This window comes from Neocloeon triangulifer, unplaced genomic scaffold (genome assembly GCF_031216515.1).
Source record: "Neocloeon triangulifer isolate White Clay Creek 2 clone unplaced genomic scaffold, ASM3121651v1 ptg000012l, whole genome shotgun sequence".
Taxonomy (NCBI): Eukaryota; Metazoa; Arthropoda; class Insecta; order Ephemeroptera; family Baetidae; genus Neocloeon; species Neocloeon triangulifer.
This window is the reverse complement of record NW_026775554.1, coordinates 4,075,998-4,093,249: the sequence shown is the minus strand read 5'-3', so window position 1 is coordinate 4,093,249 and position 17,252 is coordinate 4,075,998. Positions and strand designations below refer to the sequence as shown.

Genomic DNA, 17,252 nt, shown 5'->3' with positions numbered 1-17,252 from the left:
CCGGCTGACTCAATTGCGTGAGCAGCGGCCTTTGAATTATATTTTATATATACGGACGTCTCTAATCTTGATCTACATTTGGCCCGCGCGGATTTAATTACGGCCTCGGTTTTCGGGTTGGAAAATATTCAGCCGCGCGTAGGTCAAATCGGTCGAATAATCTTTGCGTTTTACCCAAACTTTCGACTCGCCGCACGAGTTTCAAAAAAATTAAATAATTCATGAATATTGTATTAAAATATTTACATTTATTTGCAGAATTAACCGTATCCCATGGGGTGCATATTTCGAATTAAAAAATTCAAATTTGGATTTTATTAGAAATTTACGCTCAAATGTGTCATTTTAAAAAGATTTTCCTCAAAATTTCCTAATGAGTCATATATTGGGTTAAGATTAAGGAGGCAAAACTAATTTTTAAAAATATGTATAAGTTCAAATTGATTTTTGAATCAATTTTAATGGAAAATATTTTACTTTTTGATTTATTTATTTATTTTAGATTTTAGAAAATGGTCTTTGGAAATTCACTTTAAGAAAAAAAGACAATGAGGAATTTTATTTTACTTCAAAATCATTTAAAATGATGAAAACTTTAAACATTTCCCCCTTTTGATCGAATTTTAAAGTTATAACAAATTATTGTTTTCTTTTAATTTGTCGCTTTCGCTGTTTTTTTAATCAAATCGCAATCACGGTTGGCTTTGCTTTGACGTCCGATTCCGCGTCGATCGCGTGCCTCCCTCGATAAACAAACCGCCCTGCCCGTAATTGCGATTCGCCAGCGTTATCGGCATTGACATTGAACGACCGGGCCAACAACTCATTACCCTCCACTCTGGGCGAGCGAAAATAATTTTTCCTCGGCGGTTCGCTGGCTCGTTAATTAAGCGCCGCGCACACTTAGACCGCGTAAACAAACACCGAATAGTGTACAAATGTATTTCGGTCCGAGGGAAAAAATAAATCTGGCTGGCAACGCCAACAAAACACTCCCTTTGAAGTCGGAGAGTCGCTTTTTGCCCGTCTGCGCGCCACCGTCATAATTTTCCTCCCGAGGAACCCCTGCGCAGCCTTCGGGCCCAATTTTATCATTATTTTTTTTCCTCTTTCTCACTTTCGGTCCGTAGAGACAATGAAAAGGGTTAAGTCCACCCACCCCTCCCCCTCTCGGCTGGTCTAGGCACCTTTGGGCAAGTCTGTTGCCTCCTCTCTCTCTCCTTTTGAAGGTCACATGTGGCCTCAGGTGGAGGAAAAAAATAAAAAAACCAACCGAGCCAAAGCGTTCCCAGCCAGAAAGGTTGGGAGGAAAGAAAGATTGAAATCCCGCCTCACTCGGCCGGGCCAACAGCCCGCCAAATTCGTGGACCGGTGATTTATTTCGTGTGCGAGAGACGGAATAAGTAGTAATAAAAAAGAGGAGAGCTCATTAAAATTGTTGGACCAAGGGAATGCGCCAGGTGTTTCCTGGATTTTCCACCTGAAATTTGAAGTCAAAATATTTCAGATTCCAATTGCATTCCAGTTTGAATAACGATAATTTATTTAAATAAAAAAGAAACTTTAATAAAAATAAAAATTATAATAATAATTATTTTGATATGTTTTCTTCATTTTATATGGAGCATTAATTCTGTTTTTAATTGACAAAGATTAATAATGTTCAAAGTTAAAACAAATCCGAACTACCTTCTGAGATTTTGAAATGCTTCACTTTTTTTGCATCAAATTTCACATTCAAGGCAGGCACTTGAGAGCTGAATGAAGCCAATTTCGGTTATACATTCTTAAAACTCTAACTCCCTAAACAAGTCGTATCTCAAGTTTACGATCGCCATCATTGGCAGACGCTGACGTGATCATAAAATAAATAAAAACGCGTTTTTTTTTATACTTTCAACACTTCAGGGATGAAATTTAGTGCCGCCCTTTAAAAGAAGTCTAAACTTATCTCGGCCATAAAGCGACAAATATCGCCTGCAAGCCTCGTGGAAATTTATACATTCAAATTACAGTGCGCGCGGTATTGATTGATTTATCTCTTAAGAGGAGCGTAACGCAAGAAAATATAATAAATGTGATGCATATTTATATTTATTATTGTATGATTATGTGTTATTATTTAATATTTATCAGCGCATACAAACACACATTAAATAATGCAGCTGAGCGTTTTAGAAAGTATCCTTGCGCGTTTATCACAGCGAATTATCGCGGGGCAAAAAAATTCAAGGTTATCCTCGGTGCCACAAGTGAAATGAGTTGTGAGCCAACAACCAACCTCCTAGTTAGTCTCTGCGCCGAAATGCGAAAAAAAAGTGCCAAAAGTTGGTCTAGCCATTCGTTTTGTGTGGCGATTACGTGCTTTTGTTGTCAGAAGCACTTGCATAACAATTGCACCGGAGCTGAGCAGTTTGGCAAACTCATCCGGCCTTGGCCGAAAGATGGATGGATTGAGCGGCTGATTTGGATGCATTGCGGTCAAAATCTCATCTCGCAAGTGAGAGGCGGAGAGGATGCTGAAATTAATTGAGAAAGCCTTAATTATAGCTTCATTTGCCTTTCTCTAATTTATTCGGCTGCAATAATTGATTTTATAGAAAATTTAAAGTAATTTTTAGTTAAATTGTTTTGGATTGATTAAATTAAATCAATTGAAAAACTAACCCATCCAAAATTGAAATTATTCGTAATAGATTGGCCTTCTTTTTAATTTTGCAAATATTTTCAATTTTATAAGGCTTTTGTTTACAGTCTATTTTTAATTGATTTAATTAATAAAATAAATTATTAATTTATTATTTAAATTGTGATATAATTGAATATTATTTGCTGAACAATTAATTTAAAGTTGCTAGCTTTGGACAGTAATACAGCCAAAGATATGAATCTTGTCCGTGTTAAAAAAGCTCTGCTTAAGTTTGAGTTTGCAAAGTTTCGAGCCTGCAACTCTGTCCAAAATCGGATTTTGCCACGATGCCAATTTGGTAGAATTGGCTCGGAAGGCAAAACGCCAGCGAGTTTTCGGTTGCGAGTATCGCGCCCTCGGGAGCACTCGGAATTATGTCTTCGTTAACTCGTTCTTACGGAATAATTATTTCAAAATCCGTGTGACGCCGCACATTTTATCCTCACTCGACGCTGCTGCAGACGCAGATAATAATAATAACATCAACTTGCACACACATTTACACACGCAGGCCACACGGCAAACTTCTTCTTGTCGTTTCATTGGCCAACAATTTCATTTTGCAATTTGCCAGCCAAGAGCAGAGAGCGCGCGCGAGAGATGAAAAATAAAACCGGCTGGGGAATAATATGATGACGAGACTGCACCGCTCGCAAATGAGACACTCGCCGTCGAGGAAGAAATTGAAAAATAAATTAAACGTCGTGCTCATAAGAAGATGGCTTGAAGTTACAACTTACTTAAATAAACCCATCTCTCGATGCCGTAAGCGGACGGCGATGAATATAATATTGTGGAGAGAAAAATTTGCGAAACTGTGACAATTGAGTGCAAAATTCTTCACATAATTTTATTTACTTACTCATTGAAATTATGGAACAAAATTATTAAAAGTCCAAATTATGTTTTACGTGTTTTATGTTTAATAAATGGATATTTTTTTTCAAATTTGTGGAAGAAAATTATAAAAAAAAGAGGGAAAAAGATGAATTGAAACATGGTTATAATTGATTGAAATACTTATATTCTGGCAAATAATTAAATTTTAATCAATCAAAGAAATTATTTTTGATTTGATTGAAAATTTGTTTCGCTGGAAAATTAGTAAAATTAATCAAAATTGTAGAAATGGTACAAATTTTGTAGGATTTCTGAAAATTGGACTGTAGCAAATTCAGGAATCGTTTCAAATTCATTTTCAATGTATGGAATATTTTGTATGAAATAACGGATAATTTGACTAAATATTGTGTTTTTTGTGTTGTTGCAGGCAAAGAAGGAGGTTCATAGACGAAGTGCCACGCGGTAGAGAGCTAGTCAGCAGCCAGGGGCTTTGTTGCGGGGCTCCGGGGTGCCGCAGACCCACTGAGCCGGCCGTTGCAGCGCAGGCGGCGGCCAGAGAAGCGGCCCACGAGACCGGCAGCAGCGGCGGCAGCGGCCACCGGCGCGCCCGCTTCAGCGGCCAGTTGGACGCGCGACAGCTGCGCAGACACAACTACAAGTCTTCGGTGCTGCCGGCCAAGAGCTCCGCGCACCTCGAACACAGATCTCGAACCCGCGCCTCCCGGCCGGGAATGAACATGGGCCAGAAAATATCAGGTTTCTACCCACGCACTCTATATTTCCCCTCTGAATCTTGCCACTTGAGTTTCAAATGGACGAATTCGACCCCAAATGGGTCACGGCCCAGTCCTCTCAAGACTCACTTTAGTTTATTTATTTTCTATAAAAAAAAAAATTTATTTTTGTTCAAAATAAAATAATTTAAAAATTAGCCTAAATTATATTTTTCTTTTTAAATAAAATTTTATATATTCGAGGGAAAAGTCAAATATTTATCTCTGAAACCAAAATCCAAACTTAAATCTCAACTCTGACCATGATTTTGAATCCTTTGAGACCGGTTATAATGAGATTATGATAGTTAATTCAATTAGAAATAAAATATCAATATCGTTTAGGCTCTTTTATTTTTCATTATTTTTTTCTTTTTATTTGCTCCTCTGGGTTTGAATAATTATTCCTTTATTCAAACAAGCTGAAAATAATTAGCATATTGAACCATTCAATTAATTTCTTTTAAATTTTCTAGGCGGAGCTAAGAACGTGAGTCGCGAGAGCCCGCAGCCCTACAAGCCTGTGATTCCACGCGAACTGGCTCAAGACTTTGCGAGGCCGGCGCGGCTGGACATCCTGCTGGACATGCCTCCAGTGAGCCGCGAGTGCCAACTGAAACATGCATGGAATGCAGAGGATAGATCCCTCAATATTTTCGTCAAGGTTCGCACCTGCCAAAAGCCAACAAAATTCCCGGAAATTAATACATTTCTTTAATTGCAGGAGGATGACAAATTGACTTTCCACCGCCACCCTGTGGCGCAAAGCACAGACTGCATTAGGGGTAAAGTCGGCTTCACCAAAGGGCTGCACGTTTGGGAGATCCACTGGTCCACGAGGCAGCGAGGGACGCACGCGGTCGTCGGTGTCGCAACTCAGGACGCGCCGCTGCATTCTGTCGGCTACCAGGTCCGAAACTTGCACATTTTTAACATGTACTTTTCAAGGTACACAACTGTTTTCAAATTTAAAAGCTTTTTAAGTAAGGAAATGTTATTTTTAATGAGTAAATTCTTTTTTCTTGCCATGCCTTATTTCTTGAGAGGTATTGCAAATTTTAATACAAGTTATTTACATTTTGAGAAATTCTTTTCGCGCATTTAATCTATTATTTAATGCTTTTTACCTAAAAAAATCTTACAATCTTTTAAACAATTAAGAGAAAGGTTCGTTTTTTATTTGCCGAACTTTTTTAGATTTTTTAAGTTCATTTAATTACAAAAACTGAAACATTTACTTACATTTTATAGAAAATTCAAATCACATAATATGAGCATAACTATAAAAACTTATAAATATTTATCATTAAAATTTATTATATTTATTTATCTAGTAATTATCAGTAAGATAGATTTTGCATTTCTTCAATTAATCTTAGAATAATAGGAATAATATTGGTAAACGTTATAATTAAAAAAAAAAGAGAATATTTATCAACAATAAAATAAAATTTTCTGCTTTAATTCAGCACTTACTAAAGTTTTTATTGAAACAGTTACCTCGAAAGTCCATTTTCCCTAGATATAACTTTTGGAATTAACGTTTTTCTTTCCGTTTTCAGAGCCTAGTGGGCAGCAATGAACAGTCATGGGGTTGGGACCTGGGGCGCAACAAGCTGTACCACGACAGCAAAAACAGCGCCGGCGGTGTGACCTACCCTGCGCTGCTCAAGCCCGACGAGACTTTCATCGTGCCAGACAAGCTGCTGGTCGTGCTTGACATGGACGAGGGCACGCTGGCGTTTGTCGTCGATGGCCAGTACCTGGGAGTCGCCTTCAGAGGCCTCAAAGGCAGAAAACTGCACCCGATTGTGAGCGCCGTGTGGGGACACTGCGAGATCACCATCAAGTACATCGGCGGCCTTGACCGTAAGAAACAATTTGCAAATTTTTTTCTCAATAGCTGACTTTCTTGCATCTGAATATTGAACATACAAATTTATTGGAGTAGAATGAAGTCACTAAACGATCAATTACATAAATTATTTACAAATCCTTACCCAAAATTGTATCCATTGCGAAGCTTAATTCAATTCAATTTAATTTGAGTCAAAGTTAAAATTAAAGAATTAAGCAAAAAAGGAACTTTTAAATTATTTTTCTTTTCTTAAATTAGTATTTTTAACTCGAATTAAGTAAATGAATTATAAAACTGATCAGTTTTTCAATTTTAAAATTTTTAAAATATTTTGCTCATTTTGATTTAGGGTTCGAATGTGTCAATTTGCCTCTTTTCTAATTGATTTTTCCCCCTCATTAACTTGAATTTGACAAAATATTGAACTTTTTTCATTCTTTTGATATAAATCATTATGATTAGAAGTTTTTATTATCTATTCCCCCTCCCAGACTGATTTTTCTTAATTGTAAATTTATAATCAACCTGATTTACTGACGGATTTTTGTAATTTCAGCTGAGCCTTTGCCTCTGATGGACCTGTGTCGGCGGGTGATACGACAGCGGGTAGGAAAGGAGCAGCTGGAGGAGCGGATCCACGAACTGTGCCTGCCCCCGGCGCTCGAGACGTACCTCTTGTACAAAGACCGCAGATAGCCCGGGTAGTGCGGCGGGCGCGAGCATCGGCCACCTCCGGCTCAAAGACTCTGATTTCCGTTTTCTCTTGTGCAAAAAGAATCACAACTCACTACGGCTCGGTGAAATCTACGATGAGAACGAGTTGCTCTGATTTTTGTTTCGATGATTTGTAATATTTAAAACTCTTTGGTTTCTTTGCCATACCACAAAAATGACGACGACAACAACGACTACCAAGAAAAAAGATCAATCTCGCTTGTGTATTATTAATTTCTAGGGATCTCCTTCGCGATGACGGGCATTTTTATGTTCCTGTAAATAATACAAAAAAAAAGTAAGAAAGAAACACAATTTACTCAAAGGAAAGAATTCTCACAGATCGAGAGAAAGATAAGAAAAAGAGCAAGAGGGCTTCAAGAGTCTCACACGTACACACTGTTGTGTTTTCAAGTAATCTTTAATTTTTTCGTTTCGTCGGAAAATGCTGGCCCGGCCTTGGTTTGTGATATTATTCCCGTGTTTGGCCGAAATTCGGCTGCATTTACGTTATGATAACTTTTTCAAAGAGAGATGATTTGATGATTTTTTATTTAACTGATTGTGTAAATTAAGTAAGGAAGTAAAACTGATTGCATTTGCAAGCCAGCTGGCGGCCAAGGCCCGGGTGAGAAAAAGAGACGAGAGTGTCGTTTGTGTCGTGAACTGGACTGTGAGTGCGTGAGCTGTAATTAATTTACGAAGACAAAGTGTCGCCAGCGCAGTGACTGTCTATCGGAGAAGATGTATAACAACAAAAAAACTACAACCTCATGTAATAAATAACTCTTTAATTATCATTTCTCTGCTTAACAAAATCGATTAAATTTAGTTTCAAATTTTTTATATCTCAAATTAAGCGCATGCTTTGCTGTATTGACAAACTGAATAGAACAGTTTTATTGATGTTTGTAGAGTAAAAAAATCATCCAATTGTAAAAAGCAATTCAAAATCCGCTTGTTTTATTTTGCTCAAACTTCCTGTGTTTCAAACCTTTCACGATTGTCCGGCTCAGTTCGTCGAGATTCTCGATGGTGGCTCGTCTGGATTTTTTCCCTATCAACTCGTCCTCCTTGATTTTGTTCGACAGTTTGTATCTCTCCGCGACGTGATCCAGAGAACCCTGGATATTATCAAATTACATAATGTCAGAAATTTAAAAAATTTCACCTTGAGAAGAATAAGAAGAATCAAATACTCAGCAAATCCGAGCATTCCTTTAATGTGGTATCCAGTGATGGAGTAGTTGGGGTCGGGCGTCGGTTCCACCTCGCTTCAATTAGAGAGCCAATTTTAATTTTCATTTTTTATTCATGCGGCAAAAGCGAAAATTCCAATCGACCGCGAATGGTAATTTTCAATTTATGCGCCGATTGACGTCAAACTAAAAGCAGACGTCATTTTCACGGGTGACAGCGTCAGGCATTTTTGTTTCAAATTGATGACAGGAAAAGCAGCAGTGTCAATATATTAACACAAACGCACATTCCATTTTTGACAAAATTTTTGTGGCGTTTCCAACAACACTTACTTGCTAACAATGTGGACGTGTGGATGCCCAGAAGCTACCGAGTCACCGTAAGGGACGATTTGCTCCTGAAGCCACGAGGGGAGTTTGTGTTGATCAGCCATTACTTTGATTTTCTTCACTAAATTAAAATAAAAAGGAGAAAAGTTTTGATGAAAATGAAATTGAGCCTTATTTTGTTAAGGAACTTAACGAAGTATAAAATAATTGTTCGATTCAGTTTAAAATTGAGAAATTTTGACTGTTAAATTCAATTGAATTCACAAAATTTTTTTGAATTGAAATTTAAGCACATACACGTAAATAAAAGTTGTTTACTATTAAATATTTTGATAATAAAAATAAATATCTAATTTACTTTTAACAATTTATTAATTTTGTTAAATTTAAAATTATTTTTATATTTTAATTTTTAAATCACTTGAAATAATACCTATTCTTTTTTAATTAATTTATTTTAAATAAACTTTTTGCCACATTATTAATTTATTTTCAACTTTTTGATATAAAAAATATTTATGAAAATTTATATCAATTTATATAATTAATTCAGAAACTGAAAAAAATATGAAGATTTCTGGTTCAACAATAAATATTAATTTAAAAATATATTGAACAAAATTTTACCAATTTTCGTCACGATTTCTTTGCTACTGGGCGCCGCTTTGTGTTCCTTTGGCGTCTCGGTGGTCGTCGTGGTTGAGGAGCCCAGTGAAGACCCCAGGGCCAGCAGGAGCCCCAGCACGACCAGCAGCACCTTCGGCATGTTCTTCCTGAGTCGAAATGAGAGCGTTTGGCGCCGGTGGATCCCTCTTAAGGGCGCGCCGACACGCCACTTAGGTGCACCAAGTGAGGGTGACCGCGCCGAATAATGGGCCGCCAATTTCCAATTTGGCTCGCGAACGTCGAGTGACCCACATCAAGGGCTTAAAACGGGCCTTCAACGAACGACACTTACTCATTCGATCAACATGCGACCACCGACGAAAACCTTGCTGCTCCTCGTGGTCGCCTTCCTTGGAACGACGACGGCCGTCGCCGACCAAGTTGCGGCCGCCGACAGCACCGACATTGCGAACCAAATTGGTAAGATATTTATTGATATTATAGAGAAATCTTTTCTCCAAACCATTATATAATTATTTTCCACTAAAATTATTGCAAAAAAAATAATTCAAATTAGTCCTTTTTATTTATTTTGAAATAAATTCTAATTTATTTTCAATAAAATTAGATTTGTTAAAAAATTTCATTTCAAGTTCAATTACTAGTTTATAAAATTTTGTATTTAGTAAGAAATAAATTTAACAAAAAACTTAATTGCTTAATTTCAATTTTTTTTACAGTTCAGCAGCTTCAAACCCTTGGTCATCACAAATACCCTAGTTTGAGTTCACCCCGTTCTGCAAACCACGCTTCGGCCAGCAATATTCACTACGATGGTAATTGTAATTTTATGCGTTTTTTTTTAATTTGACAATTTTTATTTAATACTGTTTGTGTTTATAAATTTGTGTGTTTTGCGTGTTTTTTTTATGCAAACATTTGTTTCAGCGTCGCCCTATTACGAGCCTTACGGTGGCAGCCCGCACGATACGCCCACGTACATCAAGTTCCAAGAGTATGTATAATTTTAACGATCGCATGCAAATGTGCGTAATGGATGCGAGTTGTAAAGTGCGTGTGACCCGCAGGCCGGAGCCCACCATGGACCCCAACATTACGCCCAGTGGGATTAACGTGAACGCCGCCCTCGGTTACATCTCCTATCTCGTTCTGCTCGTCCTGCTGCAGGTAAGCAAAATTTTATGTGAAATACAAATGAGATTTTTTTGAGTAAGTAATAAATTGTGGATACTTTTAAAGAACAGGTAAAAATGGGAAATTTTTAAAAGTAAAAAAAATGTATCTGAATTAAAGGTTAAATTTACTTTAACTTTCTTTAAATAGGCTTAAAATTAAAAAAAGTTTTAACATTTAATTTATAGTAGTTTAAAATAATTATGCACAAAACATTCATTTTAAAAGGAAGCTTTTAATAAAATTTAAAATAGAATTTAAAATGAAAGATTCTTGAAGAAAACTGGGCTTGTCCTCATCTTTAGAAGTTTTTTTAAATCATTATTATCGTTAATTTTTTAAATATTAATTTTGTGTCTATTTCTATAGGGTGCCGTGGAAGGAGTGGCTGCACGTTCGTCTCGGCGCCGCCGATCCGTGCGATCTTTGGGAGGCGCGAGCAGCGAAGACCTCTTGGGCCGCGGTCTCGAGCTTATGAACGACATGGGCCTCCTGAGGGCCGAGAGTCTGGCCACCCTTCCCGAGAGCGTGCTCGCCGCCCTCGGCAAACAGGTCGAGCTGCAGCACAAATTCGGCTCCAAAAAGGTGCAGCGAATGCTCAAGAATAAGAAAAATAAGATGTCGAACAAACAGAGCGCATGATTTGCATTTTCGTGCTTGTTGGTTTTCCTAATTTATTGTTTTTCATGCCTAATTTATGTTTTGGTACCTCGACAGAGACGGCAGTTTTTGTTTGGAGTAAAAATATACTTAATAAAAGCAAGGTGCACACGCCGTGAAATTTATTTAATACGTGACTTATTTAAAGAAATTCACCTACTTTTCACTGCTCCAAATTTGATTCAGATGGGAACAGAGAAAAAAAATGTTTGTAAGAAAAAGCAAATTAAAAAAAAAAAAATAATAATAAAAGCCAACTTACTTATGTACAACATATGACAAAGAATATTGAACATTTGATTTAGAAATAAACATTAAATAAAATTTTATTATCTTATTTTTGTAAAAATATTTAATATCCATTTAATTTTTTTTTTAGTTTGTTATTTACTTACATATTTAATTTAATAAAAGTCATTATAAAGGAAATTCTATACACTAATAAATTGATACAAAAACGTAAGTTTTGATTGTTGGTAAAAATAGCTAAAAATTTTTCATTATTGGCGTTTCTCTTAAATAATCAGCCATTGTTTCAAAATTCAACCTCTGCTCTTTTATTTAAATTTTAGTCACCTTTCCATGGCCGAGGTCAATCGATTCGCGGCTCCTGATGGCGACGGTGGACAACACCGCGAGCGTCGCCTTTTTGAAGAGGACGACGTCGAAGATCTTTGGTTGGTGGTGTGCATCACGCTAGTCGTCTTCCTGCAGATGCTCTCCGTGTTTTGGTGCGGGGTGGTGGCCATCGACTGGTTCGTCGACTTGGTCAACTCGCGAGGCAACTTGAGCGAAAGCCTCCTGATGTCGCCCGCCTTTCAGTTCTTCTACCTGCTAGGCCTGTTGTGCGAACCGATCGCGGTGTCCATTCTCCATTACGTCTACAACTTCTACGAACAGGACGCGTTTGAGGACTTTGAGGTGTGCAATTTGCCATTTTTAGTCATTTTATTTTTTCTTTTTTTTTTAAATATCATATAAAAATTCAAATATATTATTATTTAAATTTCTAATTCTGTTTGTTAGTTTCTGGATAATATTTCCGAAAAGGGAAAAGTAAAAAAGGATGGAATTTGATACCATCAATTCTATTTTTAAATTAATATATTCTGATTATTTTAAAAATTGCAGTGATTCAGAAATTTCCGGTCTGTTTCCATTACTCAAAATTGCATCTTTATTTAAAACAACAATATCTTAATTTAAATTATGCATTTCATTTAGCTTTTCAGTGCGTCCTTTTTTATTGACTGAGGAAAAGTAAAAATTTCTTTTGATAAAAAAGTCCCTATTAAAATATGTCAGTGGAAATGAGAATTTTTTCACTCTTTGTTCCGGTTCACGCAATAATTTGACGCCACTCTATAGTTCTTTTTATTTTTCCGGTCCCTCTTGCTAGTCGCGTCTCCATTCAAAACAAGTTCTTAGCCCTTAAAAAACGAAACCCTCTCTCTCTCTCTTTTTCATACACATTTCATCCCATTGTTCGGAATTAAAAGCCGCCTGCTTCTCATTACCTGCGATATTTGACGTTTCGAAACCGTAGAAAGGTTTTACAAAACACACACACACTGCTGTAACAATCAAGGGGTTGGCTAGGGCGGAGAGGGAGCAGGGGCGCAACACAATGAAATTTTGAACAAGAATACAAAGCGCGATTGTGTGACGGTGAATGAGGTGTCGACGCAGGGCAAAGGCATTCGCCAACTTTTGAAGCGCGATCAAAAACGGCCGAGGGAGTCTTCTAAAAACAAAAAATTTAATTTTACTAATTACAAAACATATAAAATTCAAAGTTCAAGTAATTGTTGCATAATTATAGGTGATTTTTAAATTTCTAAAAATTATAGTTTTAATATATTTAATAACATTGTTTTTTAATAAATAATTTAATTCAATTTATACTTTGTAATTACTTTTTTTCATTAATATTTTATTATTTTAATTTTTTGATAAAACTAATTTTTTGTTTTATAAAACAGTTGCTTTAATTTTTACTTTATTAAAAAATATTTTGAATTTCTTTAATTATAATTTTTAAATAATATTCATCAATATATAAAAAAAAATTTTATATTTATTAAAATTTTTTAATTGATTAAACAATTTAATCCAAAATGAAAAATTAATTTTAACAGGAAATGTTTCCCCCAGATGAAGATGGCATGGGTGACGGAAAAAGATATCAGGTGAATGAAAATTTTGAGCAGCTTTAATCTTTTGAATAAAATTAATTATGATTATAACTTGAACAGTTTACGGCGCAGTCAAACTTGATTTCTTATTTTCGACGCCAAACGTCGTTCCGAAAGATGCTGATTTTGGTGCAGGTGCCTATCCTGCTCCTTGTCCTGAGCGATCTGAACGTCCTGCTCAACTACCTGGGCCACCTTTACTACCTTTTGCCACTCGAATACAAAATCGCCACTGCTGTTTTCCTCATGGTCTGCAACAAATTCGTCTTTGAGTGGAACCTCCAGTACAGCCTCTTCAGCATCCTTTTCATCGATTCCGATACAAATGTTTCTAAAAATTATCCTTTTACTAGATATTTTTTAATTAATTATTCTTTAATCTAGATTTTTCCACTCTATCCGAGAAATTTGTCTCTCTGGTTTTTGGCGCGAGCATCGCTAGAAGTTTTCTTCCTGCTGTTCTGGGGTTTGCGGATAAAGAGGACGAGGCGGCGGCAGAACTTTCACGCCCCGAGTCGGCAGACGGTCTTGAGGCTGGTCATCGCACACTTGACGCACGACATGGACCTGCTCCTGCTCAGCCACATCAACTTCCTCACGCGTTGGATGAGACTGACAAGTAAGTTTTTCATTATTAAATTAATGTTTTAATTATTATGTAAAATTTCAAATTGTGTTTTATTTTCTAAAAATGTTATGAAATACAAATTCAATATAAGCAAGAGTTGAAAAAATTGATTGTAGTTAATTTTAATTTTTTATTCTATTGTGGAACTTCAATTAATTAATTGGCTTGTGTAAATAGTAAAAATGAAAAGTGCTTATGGGGCCTATAAATATTAAAACTAATATATTATGAACCAGTTTTTTTTTATTTATTTTTTTTAATGTAAGGCAATGTAAGAAAAATTAAAATAATTTAGGTTCGCCCCGTTTCAATTTTTCATGAAATCCACCTCGAGTGTTACCATTCAATTTAGTTTTTAAATTTATATTTTGTATTATAAATTTAACGCTTTTCTCCAATTTTGATGCATTCCAGGTCAGGCAGAGAGAAGGTTGCGTAACGACGGCGGCCAAATGCAGTTGGTCATTAGACAGCACGAACCAGCCCCTCTTGCAGATGACGAACAAATTGTCGCTAATAATCTGCTTCTTGGTATCGATTAAATTGAAATTGGTTAGAAAAATAAACAGAAAAATTCATGTTGATCCATTTCTCCCTTCCTTGCTTATATCCAATATCATAGTCAACATTTGGCCTGTCAAAATATATTTTTGCAAAAGATACAATGGCAACATCATTTAATTAAAATTATGTTATCGATGTACATTGTGTCAATTTTTTTTCATTAGTCCTCCATTCAACTTCGAGATCGATTGAAATCAATAATTCTCTTTCAATTGATTGTTGTCAAATTAAATTGATATAATGCTTGTTTTTATTTCAAACTACAAAGCGGCATTACAGTTATAGTCACACAGTGAGGCTCACCCCTTGGCAACGGCAGAAGAAAAATTTTCACAAAGTTTTTGTTTCAAACGCCACAAAAATCATGTTTTCTGGGCTGTGGCCTCTGTGGTGGGTCTCCCTGGCCTTTGGTGTGGCCCCCGTGGCAACCGTGCCCTTCAGGACAGCCACCTTAATTTGGAGTCTCGCGTTTTTCCTCATTTTCGGCGTCTACTGCGCTGAAGAAGCGATTGAAATTCGGCTGGTTGAAATCCCCGAGTTCCTGCACAAGGGCGACCTGACCACGACAACCATCTCCTTCGTCGGCCTCCTCGTCGTCGGCCTGGCATCCATTAATGCCTTCTACGTGCTCATTTTCGTCGTCAAGAGCGGCGAACCGTTGTTGCAATTTGAGGAAAATGTCACCGAAATTTGCAACGAGTTGAGAGTTTCCATCGAAGCGCAGATCAGATCGAAAGTTCGGCGCATTTTGATGATATTTATCCCTTTCATGGTGTACTGGACCCTCAAAGAATCCATCGCGTACTTTGACTTTACCGAGTATTACGTCACCTTCCAGGAGTGCATCATTTTTCTAGTTCGAGGCAGTCAAATTCTTTTCGAAGAGCAGTTTAAAATACACGTCCTCTCGCAAAAGTGGATTTTCGAGGCCATCAACGAAAAAATTCAGGTTTAAAAGATAATATTTTCTGAAATCAATAAAAATATCCTACGAAAATTAAGCAAACAATATTTAAATTGTTTAATAAAATATTCTAATTCAGCTTATTTTTTTGTCATTAAATAGTTTATAAAATATTTGACAAAAAGCAGAAAAGGATTATTTTATTTATATTAGTTGAAAACATAATTTATTTTGTTTCTGTTTGTCTCACTTTCGAATTCAATTTTAATTCCAGGATCTAATGAAAACACCGATTCAGTCGCCCCAGTTAGTAGCAAGGCAACTTGAAGTTCTGCGAAGGTGTCACTGGAAGATGTGCGACTTGAGCGAAGAACTTTGCGCGCAGTTCCAGATGGGTTTGTTCCTTATGCAGCTGATGATTACAATCGACATCAACCAAGGACTCTATTACGCGTGCATAAATGCTCTCGGCTCACTGGGTGAAAAGGATCACAATGTGTAATTCTTTTGCTGTTAAAATAAATTTCCCTTCCTTGAAAACTTTTAGCATTATTTTTCAGGACAGATCTGCTGACGAATGTTTTCATTGTATTTGACTGCATCTCGTGGGCTTTTGTGAACACTTTGAGAATCTCTCTGACCGTATCACGCTGCAGTGAATCGTGCAAAGAGGTTAATTAAAAATTCAACCTGGAATTAAATTTTTTATAATAATAAAAAAAAATCATTTCAGGCCGTTAAAACTAGAGCTCTTGTACAAATTTTTGAGCAAAATTGTGAAAACTCCATCGTCAAGGAAGAGGTTTATATTTTAATAATTATATATTTTTTTTTTCTAATTTTTACTTTTGTATTATACTTGTAAATTTTTGGCATTCAAACATTTTTATGCTTGTTTATAATCATTAAATAACGAACATTTAAAGCACAATAAATATGAATTTAAAATCCTTTCATAATCTTACAGATTATGCGATTCTCTGTTCAATTACAACACAACGCGACCCCGATTTACTCAGTTTACGGCATGTATAAAGTTGATTTCACCTTCCTCGCCTCTGTAAGCCTTACAATTTACATAATTTTTTCCAGTGTGAATCACAAATCCTTGGGGGTTTGTTATTTTTGTTTGCAGGTCGGCTCTACTGTCTTCTCTTACAGCGTTTTATTATTGCAGTTCCACAATATACACATTACGTAAATATCCATTAGATAAAGAAAGACGAAGTTTTTGCGCCTTTGGTGTCAAAAGCGGCAACCGGACCGACGCGGCGGACGCACTGGTTGCATAATTGGATTATGAGCAGGCGCTCGCTCGACGCTTTCATCTTTCAACCCCTGCTTGCTGCTGACGAGGCACGAGAGATTTGATCGCGGTTGAGTCACGAGAAAACTTGGAAACGTTCCAGCCGCGGGAATTCAATTAGGTCGAAAACGAGGATGGACGACGGTCCTCAAAAGAATCGCAAATTCGAGCAACGCCAGCGAAATTTGATTTGTTGAAATGCCGCACGCCGCACCACACCAAAGGATTGTTCGGTGGGGTATTTTTATTTACAAATGCCGTTTGTAGCAGCCGCAGTTATTTCTCTTTAAAGCTATAATTTTCTCTTCGTTTATGAAGTGTGGTGAATGCGTTTTAAAATAGAGGATTTTTGCGGGTCTTCTTTTGCTGATGCTGTAAATAAAAATATATAATGTACCTTGTTGAGTTGAATTTTAAGCCTCGAATTTTCCCTCTTACCAAACACTTTTATTCACTTTCAATTTAACACTTTTTTGCTTCGCTGGAGACACGTTCCTTTAATCTTTTTTTCTGGCGAAGATTTTTTAGAGTGGAAAATATTGCGGAAAAATTTTGGAGGAAAAGGAAAAGAAAGTTCTCACAATTATTAAATTTCTTTCAACTGATTTTGAAGAGATTTGCATACAAGAATTTTAATTCTTTTCTCAGGAAAATGAGCTAATTCAACAGTAAATTTTTTGAAATATTTACTGAATACTTAGTTTTATTGTTTCTGTCACGCACAAAAATATGGATGGCCTGATGGCCTAATGAAAGCTAGAAATTTGAATTGATTTTTTATAGAGTTAG

General features: G+C 36.4%; 3 protein-coding genes across 5 annotated transcripts in view; 2 read left to right on the top strand and 1 right to left on the bottom strand.

The window, feature by feature from the left end:
- The window catches only part of LOC132197494 (protein gustavus), a 36,111-nt gene extending 28,281 nt beyond the window's left edge, over positions 1-7,830 (top strand). For all 3 annotated transcript variants that reach the window (XM_059620819.1, XM_059620820.1, XM_059620818.1), the window contains exons 2-6: positions 3,960-4,288; positions 4,782-4,969; positions 5,030-5,215; positions 5,868-6,174; positions 6,720-7,830. In XM_059620819.1, the coding sequence (XP_059476802.1) occupies positions 4,264-4,288; positions 4,782-4,969; positions 5,030-5,215; positions 5,868-6,174; positions 6,720-6,859 (846 nt within the window). In that variant the 5' untranslated portion in view covers positions 3,960-4,263 and the 3' untranslated portion in view covers positions 6,860-7,830. The remainder of the gene's footprint in view (positions 1-3,959; positions 4,289-4,781; positions 4,970-5,029; positions 5,216-5,867; positions 6,175-6,719) is intronic.
- Positions 7,507-9,172, bottom strand: LOC132198374 (uncharacterized). Its single transcript, XM_059622379.1, has 4 exons — positions 9,034-9,172; positions 8,410-8,527; positions 8,049-8,151; positions 7,507-8,001 (listed from the first exon to the last, which is right to left on the bottom strand). The coding sequence occupies exons 1-4, from the start codon at positions 9,170-9,172 to the stop codon at positions 7,825-7,827; spliced, it is 537 nt and encodes a 178-aa protein (XP_059478362.1). The 3' UTR covers positions 7,507-7,824.
- A 205-nt stretch (positions 9,173-9,377) lies between these two features.
- On the top strand, positions 9,378-10,987 carry LOC132198372 (uncharacterized). Its single transcript, XM_059622378.1, has 5 exons — positions 9,378-9,492; positions 9,753-9,848; positions 9,961-10,027; positions 10,101-10,200; positions 10,576-10,987. The coding sequence occupies exons 1-5, from the start codon at positions 9,378-9,380 to the stop codon at positions 10,846-10,848; spliced, it is 651 nt and encodes a 216-aa protein (XP_059478361.1). The 3' UTR covers positions 10,849-10,987.
- Positions 10,988-17,252: the final 6,265 nt, after the last annotated feature.

Excerpts from the sequence above, each read along its gene's own strand:
- LOC132198374 (XM_059622379.1), bottom strand. The coding sequence starts at position 9,172 with ATGCCGAAGGTGCTGCTGGTCGTGCTGGGGCTCCTGCTGGCCCTGGGG. Across the intron at positions 8,528-9,033 it reads AGAAATCGTGACGAAAATTG|TGAAGAAAATCAAAGTAATG; the intron begins GTAAAATTTTGT and ends ATTTTAATTTAG. Across the intron at positions 8,152-8,409 it reads CACGTCCACATTGTTAGCAA|CGAGGTGGAACCGACGCCCG; the intron begins GTAAGTGTTGTT and ends CTCTAATTGAAG.
- LOC132198372 (XM_059622378.1), top strand. The coding sequence starts at position 9,378 with ATGCGACCACCGACGAAAACCTTGCTGCTCCTCGTGGTCGCCTTCCTT. Across the intron at positions 9,849-9,960 it reads CAGCAATATTCACTACGATG|CGTCGCCCTATTACGAGCCT; the intron begins GTAATTGTAATT and ends CATTTGTTTCAG. Across the intron at positions 10,028-10,100 it reads ACGTACATCAAGTTCCAAGA|GCCGGAGCCCACCATGGACC; the intron begins GTATGTATAATT and ends TGTGACCCGCAG.